Source organism: Triturus cristatus, chromosome 11, assembly GCF_964204655.1.
Source record: "Triturus cristatus chromosome 11, aTriCri1.1, whole genome shotgun sequence".
In the NCBI taxonomy this organism is placed as follows: domain Eukaryota; kingdom Metazoa; phylum Chordata; class Amphibia; order Caudata; family Salamandridae; genus Triturus; species Triturus cristatus.
The window spans coordinates 135,785,074-135,798,497 of NC_140594.1; the positions used below are offsets into that span (position 1 = coordinate 135,785,074).

Here is a 13,424-nt window from a genome sequence, read left to right on the forward strand (position 1 = left end):
ATACCCCCTTTGTCATATTTTTGCCTCAGCTTCCTCCCTGCAATTCTTGTGCCCTTAGCTGCCCATATAAAGTCTACTCTACCATGAAGCTTTTGGAGCTATGTATCCTTTAAATGGAGAGGTGTCATGTTAAAGATAAAAGTACATTTAGTGAGAATTGACGTTTTTATTAAATGAGTCCTCCCAAAAATCGATAATGGGAGATGTGACCAGCTAAGTACTAGCCTATTCATTTCCACCATCATTTTATTAAAATGTAGTTCTGCCAGTTTCCCTAGTGAGTGACCCACTTCTATACCCAAGTATTTTTTTATTTTTTTTATTATCAAACTATGCTTCTCCTCTATATTCGAAACCATCACCTTTTGTCTTGGCGGATGTTTGCCTCATACCCCAACACCTTCCCAAACTCTGCTACCAATCGGTCTAGACTCTGGAGTTGCCACCAGATCTTTTGTGTAGACCATTACATCGTCGGCGTATAGGGAGATTTTTTGTCTGCCGAGAACCGTGCTTGAAAGGGGTAATTTATTGTCCATCATGATCTTTTCTGCGCAAGCCCTGTCTAGTCCCTCTTGTTATTTCAAAAATCAATGTTAAGTTCCCGTTCAGATCGGTTTTTGCCGCAGGGGCTTTAAATATCCCTCATATGGCCCTACAAAACTTATCACCCATATTATAATGATTCAACATGGTATACAGGTATTACCAATTCACCATATCAAATGCCTTGATAGCGCAGAGTGGGATGATTACTAGGGCTGCTTAACTTTCCGAAGCCAAGTCAATTGTTCCTTTTAGCTCATGGCTTAATTGGTGCATATATCTGCCTTTCACAAAGCATTTCTAGTCTTACGTTAACAGCCCCCCCTATTACCATACTCAGTCTGTTAGCCAGAATACTGGCATAGAACTTCTAGTCACAGTTTAGGAGCGTAATTGGTCCCAAGACCTTGGATCTTTCCCTGGTTTTAAAATTAGTGTGACTACCGCTTTCTCCTAGGATTTTGGTGGGGGCGCTCCTTCCCAATTTGAGTCAATACTTGGCAAAAGGTATCTCTTGATTTAAAGTAAAATTCATTTGGAAGCCTATCTGGTCCGGCAGCTTTATTTTTTTTTCACTTTTTTTTTATCACTGTGTATAGCTCGTTCTGAGTTATGTCTTCTAGAGTTTTGTTCCTCAATTGAAAGTCTCTCCACTATCTGACCATCTAGCCATCTATTGATCTGTGCCTCCGAGACACACAAGTTCTCTGTGTATAGCTCCCCAAAAAACGCAACAAAGGCTTGCTCTACCTCCTGTCTTTCTCTTATGCTATTTCCCGTTTTCCTACATGTCATCTAATTTCTTATAATTTCCGCTTTAGTTTTCCAAGCCAGGAGTTTCCCCGCATTTTCGCTATATTCAAAGTGTGCTAATTTACTGGCTTCAAATTCCTCAGCATGCTTGAACCCGGTTATCCAGCATGGTAATAAGGGTCTGTTTATGCTCTAGGATTTTTTCCTGCCACTTCTCAGTGGAGTCTACCTCTCCTACTGATTGTCTGCACTTCTGTTCGAGTGCCGCTATCTTGTGTTCCAGATCTTCGACCCTCCTCCTGTACTCCTTCCCTTTTGTTCAGATAGACTGATCAGAACCCCCCTTTATAAAGGCTTTAAACGTGTCCCAAACTGTATATTTAGATGCTGGTGTACTGTTAATCTCAAAGAACTCAATTGTTCTTTCTCTTAACGTATCTATTATGTCTGGTCATTTAATAAGGAACGATCTAGTGTCCATCTTCTTTGCCTTCTCCCAATTTCCATTTTTAACTCGACTGACTGCTGCATGATCAAACAAATGGGTGGGAAGATGCTTCACATCTTTAACATCTGTTCTTAAAGATTTATCTAACAAAAATAAATCAATCCTGGTATGGTGCTTATAATTTTTGTTATGAAAGGTGTATCTCTGTTCAGCAATATGCTTTTCTCTCCAGATATCACAAAGACCAAACTGTCTCATCAAGGATTTGACGTATGCATGCATTTTAGGGCTGAACTTTGACCTGCGATTATTAAATCTATCCAAGTGATAGTCCATCACCACAAATAAAATGACCAGACCAGAAAATCAAAAAAAAAAAACTGAATCCGCTCTGAGCTCATGGATTTTAAGGGCTCTATCTTGTCTGTATTTTGGCCATACTATCCTATCAACGTGTAGTGTTTATCAAATTTCTCACGATTACAATGACCCACTTACCTTTCTTATCCACTTTCCAGTCCAAAATAGATACCTCTGTTCGCTTTTTTGTTAATATAATAACTCCTTTAGGATGGTAAATTTTGTTCAGTACATACCATTTGCTTGACCCATTTTAATTTTTTGAAAATAACTAAGCATTCTGCTTTAGATAAATGTGACTCCTGGAGTATTATTATTTGGGCCGGAGTATCTCCCAGATATTGGAAGATTTTGTCCCTCCTATTTCTAGCCCGTTAATGTTTCAGGACACAATCTGTATGCTCTTACTACCTATTTGCATCCTACTTTTTGTAATACTTTGTACCCTTCATATCAATTAAGGCAATGGAACTTTAAAAAATATATATTCCCTCTATGCTCCCTACCCCGTGCATCCCCAAACTCTCCCTTTACCCCCACCCTTCCCCGGGGAACCCTACCCCTATCTACCTTGGCTAACCTAGCGATTTTGACCCTGTCAGGGATCAGGGGAGATTTTTATAATGAAGATACAAAAGGTATGCTTTTCCTAATATCGAGACAAGGGAAAACTGGTTTTATGTGGTCCTGAAGCGTAGGAGGGTGAGGATTCCTCCTCTTGGAATATAGGGCCTTCACACACCCGGCAAGGTGTCATGCTTCATCATATGGGCTGCTCCATGTCAGGTCGGCCCTGCAATACCGGACGGGATCCCTATGAGGGTCTCTTTGGCGGAGATCTTTTATTCCAAATGCCGTTTGGTGCCGTGGGGCCTAATTAGTGCAGATGAAAGTGTGGAGGTGTATAACCTGAAAAATTTTAAAACGAAGAGGGTAGGTCGGCCGGCCTTTTGTGGACTTTGCAAAACCACACAAGGAAATTCCTTGTGAGATACCGGACAGGTATCGATGAAGTAGATAGAGAAACCCAACTAGGCACACAAGGAAATGCCTTGTGAGATACCTGCCTGGTATCGATGAAGTAGATGGAAAAACCCAACTAGGGTTGGTCACATGCTATCAGGTACTACACACAACATGTGTTAGGTTGTTTTAAAAGGGTAGATCACACCATACAACCACCCATGTGTAGCTAGATTTGATTTTATTAGGTCCTGACGAATTGCCACTAGATTGTTGACCGCACAATAGACCGCCCTACCCGAGACATAATCTCAGACATGCGCCTTTGTTTCTTTTAATCAGGGTGGGAGACCCATTGATTAAAATAGTCTTCGCTGGTACTCCCTTACCTGTTTTGAAATTTCTTTCAGGTTATACACCTCCACACTTTCATCTACAATAATTAGGCCCCTCACCCCCACGGCACCAAACGTCATTTGGAATAAAAGATCTCCGCCAAAGAGCCCCTCATAGGGAACACGTCCGGTATTGCAGCGCCGACCTGACGAAGAGCAGCCCATATGATGAAGCATGACACCTTGCCGGGTGTGTGAGGGTCCTATATTCCAAGAGGAGGAATCCTTATCCTCCTACACTTCATGACCACATAAAACCAGTTTTCCCTTGTCTCGATATTAGGAACAGCCTACCTTTTTGTTTCTTCATTATTGTTAGGGCATGTATGCTGGACCTGTCTAAAAAGCCCTCAGTCCCTCCTTTGTGATTGAACATTTTTATAATAACACCTATAAAGTGACAGAAAAGAAAGAAGAAATAAATCTATAAGAATTACGATTTAGTGGAGACACAGCATTTTTTCTATATATGCCAAAGAGACCGGGGTAGAGCATAAACTAATTTAAGGAGAAAATATCCAGCCAACCCCTTACCCTTTCTGCGTGGTGCCTGGATTCAATTTAAGCTTCTCCAGTAACATGTCTGCCTCTTCGCGGTCTCTCTAGTTACACATTTTATTATTTATCATCACTCGCAAAGTGTCCGGAAAGTTTAACTGGGCAGTTCCTCCCATCTTCCTAAATTCATCCATTCTTTTTCTGAGTTCCCATTGCCTGGTCAGAGTTGCTTGAGAGATGTCTGATCTGACTCTAAAAGAAAAACCTTCACCACTTAGAGCCCCTGCTTTCAAGGCTGTATTCAAGAGTTTTTCCTTGATAAAGTACGTAAGGAAGTTCACTAAAATTCTGCAAGGTTTTGTTTTGCTTGCATCCTTCCTGAATGGGTTGCGATGTATCCTTTAAATGTCCTGCGTTGAAGTCTCAGCTGATCCCTCCCAGACGCCGCTGAATTTTAGTAAATTACTACGAACACTTTTATATCCTCCCTCTCACTTCCTTCAGGCATGTTTAGAATTCTGATGATATTCCGTCTGCATTGTTTTCTAAGAATTCCAGTTTATCTTGACTCTCCTTGAATTTAAGCATTAGTCTATTCAACTCTCTCCTATCCAGTGTAGTACTTTCTTGCCATTCCACCACTGAGGATTCTAATACCTGCGTTCTTTGAGATAGAGAGTCGGGCTTCTCTGCTAGTCCCTCTCAGATACCCCGAATCTCCATCTGATTTGTTTGGGACGTAGAGAACCCGCTTCTAACTTCCTCTGCAAGCAATTTCATCAGCTGTTCCAAAGACATTTGCCCTGAGCTAAAGTCCAGGAGCTTTGCTTCCACAACCAAGTGGTTTGCTTGCCATCAGCCACCAACCGGAGGCCTCCTATTCCCCATTGGATAACATTGGGCCTGAGCACCCGGCCGCTCTAGTGCTGTTGAGGGTGAAACAAGAGTGCATCCTTGACCCTGGGGGAACCCTTGTTCTAACCCTAGAAGCTCAACTCCAAAGACCGATTACTTACCTGGTAACCGTTAACTTAATTTCTCTCCGTAGGAATCCATTGACTGTTTTTCTCTAAAAACTGTTGTAAGTGTGGAGCTGATTTTGTATGGAAACCTGAAAAATAACAATTGTGCAAAACTGACTTTACTCCCCTTTTCTCTAGGAAATGTCCCAGTGTGATATCTAGGCATATCACACTGAGTAGAAAAAGTAATCTAAAAAGTCATCTCAAAAGTAACGTAAAGTAACTTACCTGTAATTCTTATTGTAAAATCGGTACAAAGTATATGTACAGCATTTCACAGGATTGCATTACCAGTAATTCAAACTGTAACCATTTCAAAGTACATTTACAACTGCATTTCAAACTGTATATTTACTGGAAAGTATTCATCAACTTACCTGTGCCAGGCTTGCTTGGTTCTAGGAAATAAAATAACTAAAAGAATATTTTTATACAAAACCAATTGGTCTGAAGTTCAGCCTTTGAGTGTGTTAAATCATTTGCTGACAGTGGGTACAAAAAATGCTTAACGCTGTCCTCTGATACTGCCTTACTGCTCGACCACACTACTACAAATAGAGAGTGAGGTGCTATCTAACATTACAAAGCACACACAAGGAGATGATGGACGGAGTTCTGGAACTTTTCAAACACTCACCCCCAGTCACAGATCTGGGTTGAATCCATCATCATTCTTCAGCTCACTTTGCCACCCCAGTTCAGACACAGCTATATGCAAATCAGTCTTGACCCTGTGCCTTATGGGAACAGTCCAGCCCGAACTGCCAAGCCATGTCTTCCCTGGACCGGAAACAAGCATCCTGGAGCCGGTTTCGGGCTAATAGCCCTCTTCAGCCAGGCTAGCTTGAATCCAGTGGCAAAGTGAGCAAGGGACCCACGTCTGGGCATACCCTGCCACACTGAGTAGAAAAAGTAATCTCAAAAGTAACGTAAATGTAATTTACCTGTAATTCTCATTGCAATAGCGGTACAAAGTATATGTACAGCATTTCACAGTATTGCATTACTAGTAATTCAAACTGTAACCGTTTCAAAGTACATTTACAACTGCATTTCAAACTGTATATTTACTGGAAAGTATTGATCAACTTACCTGTGCCAGGCTTGCTTGGTGCTAGGAAATAAAATAACTAAAAGAATATTTTTCTATAAAACCGATTGGTCTGAAGTTCAGTCTTTGAGTGTGTGAAATAATTTGCTGACAGAGTGGGTACAAAAAATGCTTAACGCTGTCCTCTGAAACTGCCTTACTGCTCGACCACACTACTACAAATAGAGAGTGAGGTGCAGGCAGTAGCGCGGGGATGCCCATGGGTAACCAGGCGCTTTAGAAATACTGTTTCATCTAACTTTACCTCTGCCTACCTTTGGGGTTCCACTGAACTCTGTGCACACTATACCTCACTTTGGTATAGTATATACACAGCCAGCTTCCTACATTACTGACTCCTAAAATGGGATAGCGACCCCCGTACTGGATTGGTGAGTGGAAGAGGCATGTTTTAGGCTTTCCTTCCAAATACTAAATGAGTAGGATCTCTATCTATATTTTGTGATTGAAATCCACTTGCAAAGCATGGAACCCTTTCCCCTTTGTGAAGTAAAAAAAAAGTATGTTGTTGACCAGATAGCGGTTACCAACTCTCTAGCAAACTTTAAAAAAGAAAAAAAAAGTACTTTATTTTTCTTTAAACGCAGCCAGTGTTTCTTTGGGGCAACTAGGCTTCATTTAGGAAATCAACATTTTTATTAAAAAGCATTCACAGACATGGTGGTCTGCTGTCCCTAGCAGGCCACCATCGTTGTGATGGTCTCCAATTGTAGTGAGTTGCAGTTTGCCACCTCTCTTATTAATATTCATGAGGTAGGTCTGATTTTGACACACAATATGGAATTTTATGACCTTACTTGTAGGTTGGTTTGTTACATTCTTTTCTGTTAGCAATTTGTTACGCTTATTTTGCAACCAGTAGTTTCTTTTGTGTACCACATTTCCTGGAGCAATACTTTTCAAGTAATGTCTGAGTTAAGAAGTTCATTTGTCGAGTTGTTAGAGGAGCCACTCAAATTACTACCTTGGAGACTTGGAAATCTAACCTCAGTGGCACAAATTTAAAGTAAATTTTGTTTCCCCCCCAGAAATTCCTGAAGTTGCCAGGGAGCGTTAATTCTGCTGAGATTTTATGAACTGATGTGGCAAGTTATAGTAGTTTTTAACAGTGTGCGCTAAACTGCAGTTTATTGTTGGATGTTGCTGCTCGGTTTTCTGTAAGTATTGATGAACAGTTTATTTTAATAATCCCCTTTTTGACTGATTTCCTTCATGTTGCTTCCAGGTCCCTAGTAACCAACAATGTTGAAATTTAAGTGTGGCCCCAGAAATGCAGGCGATTCTGTCCCCCTGGAGCCTCTTACCAGCCGTGCTGCTCGCCTGAATCTCCTGTTCCAGGTAACCATTCCTATATGCACATGGTCCATATTATAAATCATCTAATAAGTGTAAGAATGAATGCACACCGATTTTACAGTGTCAACATTATAAATGATGCTCAAAGGCAAAAGTTCTGCGTGCAAGCTTGGCACGTGCTCTGTTCCGGTAGCACACATGTTATTCCCAAAGTAGGCTCGTACTGCATAGCGCACCAGTTTCCAGCTGCACAGCAACACTAACTCGTGTCACTCAGGTCATGAAACATGCAACCGTAGTTAGTCCAAGTAAACCATATTTATTCCATATTTTCCAGTACTTTTCCAATTTACAGCGGAGGTGACGTTATTTCAAGCTTCAAATGCTTAAGACCTGCTAATCCAGGCTTTATCTTTAAGCACGATGGAATCAACAGTACATCCTGGAACATGATCAGATTGTTTTAAAGAGCTGCCAAGTTCCTGAACTTTTGTATTGTGAGCTTTTACCTCTGACAATTTCTGGCCCATGTCTGATTTTTCTTTTTTGAGACTTCTGCAAAAGCAAAACTGTTCACTTCAATGGGCTAAATTCTGTTTCTTGTACAAGGCAATGAGTTAGTTGCAGTTTAGTCTTCAACGGAGGTAAATCTACATATTCAGAATACATATTGGATTACTTTTCTTTTAACTCAGTTTTTACCCTTTTAACAAACTCTTTATTTTGCTTAAATTTTCTGGGCAACACTGTATTTATAGAAGTGATTTTCTGAATGTGTTCCGTTACCACTGGCATATTCGTAAATTAGCAATTGAATCAAATTATTGTGATAGCTGATGTACCTGCCTTTGAGAGAGGTAGTGTTTAAGACATTTACAAACGAGCAATTGCTATGTGAATTGTCTTCTGTTGTTTTGTAATTTTGATTGGGTAGAATTTACGTCTCTGGGCAATGTTTTGTCTCTTGCTATGTAAAGCAATGCATTTTCTGCAACTTTTCTTGGGAACAGATTTTCGGTTTGAGTAAGCACAAGACTGGTTACAGTCTGGTGAAGCAGCCATTTGCTAAGTGGAACATGCACGATTTCTGCGTTCATGGTCTGAGTGGGCCATTGCCCACTGCTATTTCCCCCCTGTTAAGATGTCTGTAGTAGTGCTACACTCAGGTCAGCTTAAACACCATGCTACACACCGATTCTCCCAGATACCCTCCTCTAATGTACACTTTGTGACAGGATTATGTATTTATGACTAGACCGCACAAGCTGTCTGGTTGCAAAAGGCCTGTTGTCAGCTTACCAAGAACCTACAGTGGGCTTACAGGTTGTTGGCTTTGTGACTCTCATTTGCTTTCTTCCTATTTGATGGCTTTCCCTGTCCATCTTGTGTTTGTCCTTCCCCTGGAGCATAGCTTCTTTACTTGTTTTATAAACACTGTTCACTTTTAGGGATTTACTCTTCTTTCCTTAAGCACACAATGAGTGACGACTTCAAAACGGCACACATTCTTTTATCTTGCCAAACGGAGCATGTTCTAACCACATTCAGGCCATTGTAGTAATAAGAGCACACCTCAATATGTTGATGGCTGGATGTGACAACTGGGAAATTATAGTGCATTTATGTTGTGATGTGACACGGAGTACGCCCATAGCAATCTATACTCTGCATGTTTTTTCCAGCTGTCTCCCTTGTGCGCTTCTCTCCCCGTGCTTCGTGTTGCTTTCTTACCCTTGTGCTTCTCCCTTTGCCTGCCCATTCTCTCCTTTGTCTGCGACTCCCCTCCAGCCTCCTTGTTGCTTCCTGTCCCAAGTGCTTCTCTTCCTTTCCTCTCCCTTACCCTGACCCGCTTCTCTGGTGCCCCCCAATTCCTCTTGAGGCCCTTTTTTCTTTTTTTTTTTTGCTTTCTTTTTGTGTGGACCAGCTAGGAAATTATTGCTGGCCCTTCTGCTTTATAAATAAAAGCGCTTCTTCATTTCCACACTTTTTTTATTTACTATTTTTGATTTGTAAATAAAAAAATTGCGTGCCACACGCATCCATCATGACTGATGCACGTGTGCCTACAAAATGACTCCGCAGCACCTGTACATGCTGTACTGCATCGCATTTTTGCTGAAGCTATACAGCATAAACAGAAGACAATGGCAGAGCCGATAGGTCTCAAAGGCTTCTATTTCTAGTTACTCTGATTTTCTTGAACTTATTTCATGCATCAACAAGGTCTGTGCTGTCTACTTCAAAAGCATCATACCATTGCACACATGATGTTGATGATGTCTTCAAACATTTTAAAACGATGTTAATACCGTAGCTGATTATAAGACCCCTTACATATTAAAACAACTCTGCTGACGGTACTCATTGGAAGAATACCATTGTTTCAATAGTCTAAGGTAAGCCATTTCAGAACTCCACCCAATAAAACATATCCTAGATCAGCAAATGCACTCTATTTCTAATTTAGTGTTTTCTAATGTGCCTTGTTTGTCCCAAACATGTATCTGCATTTTTAGAAGACAATGGTTCTTATGTGACCAAATGGTCCAAGAAAGAAGGCGCAAGGGTTGCGTCCGAATTGAGAACAATAGTTCTGAGTTTAGGATAGGCAATTAGTTGCCTATCCTAAACTCAGATCTATTGTTTTCAATTCGGACGCAACCCTTGCGCCTTTTTTCTTGGACCATTTGGCCCCATAAGAACCATTGTCTTCTAAAAACAATAATTCACCGGGGGTTCTAATATTGGGGTACCCTTGTTTACCTTACTACGGTCCCAAACATGTAAGCATCCCTTTAGTTGTTGTGCAGCATTTAAGGCCTGTTGGCTGAACCAAACATACATTTTTCGCTTCTTTAACAACTTTTACTTATTGGATTATAATTAAAATGAGCAAATACCATTTTTAGGCATGCCATGAATAGCAATATCTGCATAAATACTGATGTATAAACAGGAAAATAATGGAGCCTGTGGCTAGAAGTTTTGAATCACACATAATTTGAATAACCAAATGCATAACCTTGAGAAAAACTGAACACCCCAAAGAGGATGATTGTGGGAAATCCCTGTCCAGTAGCCCGTGCCCAAAGCCTGAAGAACTGTTCAGAGAACAAAACGCCCCGTATTTCGGAGTTAGTTGCTTTGAAGTCCTCACAGACACTGGGATTCATCGTGCACGAAAGCAGATAATGGCCAAAGAATCAGTGCTGCAGTCTCAAAGGTCATAATGTACTCTAACATCTCTATTTTCCCCTCTGCCCCAGATTGAAGTTTAGTCAAGTATGTCACCATTCTGCCAACTTGTGTGAACCCAGAAACTCTTAGTGTATTGGTTCTCGGTGTACACTTATTTATTCAATTTTTTCTTTTTCTTTCAATTGTAATTTGGTGCTGCTGCATCCCTTGCACTGTGTCTAACAGTGCCTGTGAATTATACAAGATGATCAGGTCAGGCGTACCAGTCCAATGAGACTTATCAACATGTTCAAGCTTCATTAAATCATGCTTTTATTCAAAGCAGTATTCTCTTCTTTTCTTTAAACAGCGAGCATTAATCAATAATTCATTCTTTGTTTCTCAAGCTCTTTTCTCAACCCAATGCATTTCTGGTCTGCATGGACCCTTCGTCTGGGGTCTAGAATACAATGAGAATAAAACAAGAGACTTATCAGTCCATTATACTGGGCGTGTCCCACAAACTCAAAATTAATAATATTAACAATAGGCCATGCAAGTTTTAAATCAACATCATTTACATTGTCTCATGAGTCTCAAGAATCAAAACAACATGATTAAGCATTTACAATGAGTGAGTTTGTGCATTAATCAGCAAGGCAAGTATGAATAGATAATACAAATCTTAAAAAATAAGAACAACTAAAGGCTGGAAAAAAGAAAAAGTTGGTAGGAAATTGTGTCAAGATTGTGAACTGTGTGCGTCCTCTAATTGCCCCCTTATTGCATTCGTTAGTGGATTTAAAAGGTAATGTAAATTTCAACCCTTGGTTAACATAGCTGGTTTGCACAATCTCAGCTTAAGGTGAAATTAATGGAACTCAAAGCGGCTTCTACAGTGAAGTTCTATGTGATGTAAACACATGCAAATAAAACTGACAAGACTCTTGGCGGGCCTAAAGAAAGGCTGTATAATGCAGAAACGCATTTGAAATGTAACCGCATTCTCTGCCTAGCTTGCTGAACAAAACGCTACTGGGAATTTTCCGTTACTGTGTTGAAAAGAGATTAGCAAAACCGCATGGCGGTTCAAATGGAAGACCACATATAGCGCAAGTACGTTTGGGTATTCGAAAGCGCTTTCTATCTTCACTTACTTATGAAACGAGGCTGAGAGTTCTCCTTCACGATGTGTGTTCTGATTAGCGTGGAATCTAAGTTGTATAAATGTGTACCTCATTGCGTGAAGCCCGAGGTGAGCCTGCTCACGTGATCCCTCTGTGAGGCATACTTAAAGGAACAGTGACTGTGGAGCGAAATGTGGAAAGCTCGTAAAGTTAATTAATAAAGGTTCAAATACAAATATAAATAAAAAAGACAAAACTTAATATATGCACATTTGCCTTCTCCCATGGACAATATGAAAATGTGTAATACATCTCAATGTTGATATAAACCTTCATTAGGCAAAAAGCTGTGCGGTGTACAGTACTGCAAATACGAACTTATAAAAAAACAGGTTAATTCAATATGGTCATTCATCCCATTGGGGTACATAGAATTCAATTTCTTTATCCAAAAGAACTCTGATCTGAGCAATTGCCTAGGAGGGTCCATGTCTGCACGGATTTTCAATGATTCCAAGACAGTGAATCCGAGTTGTGAAATGTTATGTCCTGCTTCAAGCCAATGCATGGCTACAGATGATTTTTCATTCTTTAATCTTATGTTGCTCTTATGCTCCGTGATCCTTATTTTGATCTTTCTCTCTGTAATTCCAACGTAAACTTTTCCACACAGGCATTTCACAGCATAAACAACATTAAGTGTGTCACATGTGCTTGAATGTCGTAGGAATATTTTGGTGCCATGTTGCGGATGTGAAAATTGGTTACCTACAATCACATTATTGCAGTGCGTGCAATTACCACATTTTTTCATTCTTTTATATTTAATTAGCCCACTATCCGTTTTTTTATGCGACAATAGTTCTTTCAGGTTCCGTGAACGTTGGAATGCAAACTTCACTTTTTCGTCTGAAATGCATCTTAAATCAGGTTCAGTCTCTACCATTCTCCAATGTTTTTTGATGATATTTTTTATCAGATTAGCCTTTGTTGAATTCTTCAAAATGCATATATTAGGTGTTTGTTTATTCACATTTTTGGGTATCAGTAAAGTTTATCTATCCATGGCTTGTACTTTAGTTATGGATTCTTCAATCAGTGTATCTGGATATCCTCTATTAGTGAATCTTGTGGCGTAGCTTCTTATAGATTCCATGGCTTCATCCTGATTGCTTGTGAATTGTGAGAACGGGAGGTGTTTTTTTAAAGATTGTTGATCAACTCTTAAAATGTAAACAGTTATTTTGATCTGTCGGTTTCACGTAGACATTGGTCTTAATTCCATTCCTTCCAATTTGTACTAAAACATCCAAAAATACTATCCTATCCTTTGCAATCGTGTGAGTAAACTTAATATTTGGATGACATGTATTCAGTCTCTGAATGTTTTCTTGTAAAAGGTTTTCTTCTCCTTTCCAAATGTTGAAAATGTCATCAATAAACCTTTTAAACAAAATTACATTTTCACTCCATGTTGCATCATGTATAATGGGATCATGCTCAAATTTTAATATAAACATATTGGCATATGCAGGAGCTCCTGCAAAACCCATTAATGTACCGTTACATTGTGAAAAAAACTTTCCTTTCCACTGGAAATAACAATGGTATAATGCGAAATGCATAAGTTACAATAAAAAGATCTTATTGGCTCCTTCACATTCATTGTTAAGTAAAAACCACTCAATTGCTTCAAGCCCTTCATTATGTGGAATCGAGGTGTACAAA

The 13,424-nt window shown here is 39.9% G+C and overlaps 1 protein-coding gene across 6 annotated transcripts in view; it reads left to right on the forward strand.

The window, feature by feature from the left end:
* Nucleotides 1–13,424, forward strand: part of CIT (citron rho-interacting serine/threonine kinase) — a 1,313,172-nt gene that overhangs the window by 59,252 nt on the left and 1,240,496 nt on the right. For all 6 annotated transcript variants that reach the window (XM_085636268.1, XM_085636269.1, XM_085636271.1 and 3 more), the window contains exon 2: nucleotides 7,322–7,434. In XM_085636268.1, coding sequence (XP_085492394.1) covers nucleotides 7,339–7,434 — 96 coding nt within the window. In that variant the 5' untranslated portion in view covers nucleotides 7,322–7,338. The remainder of the gene's footprint in view (nucleotides 1–7,321; nucleotides 7,435–13,424) is intronic.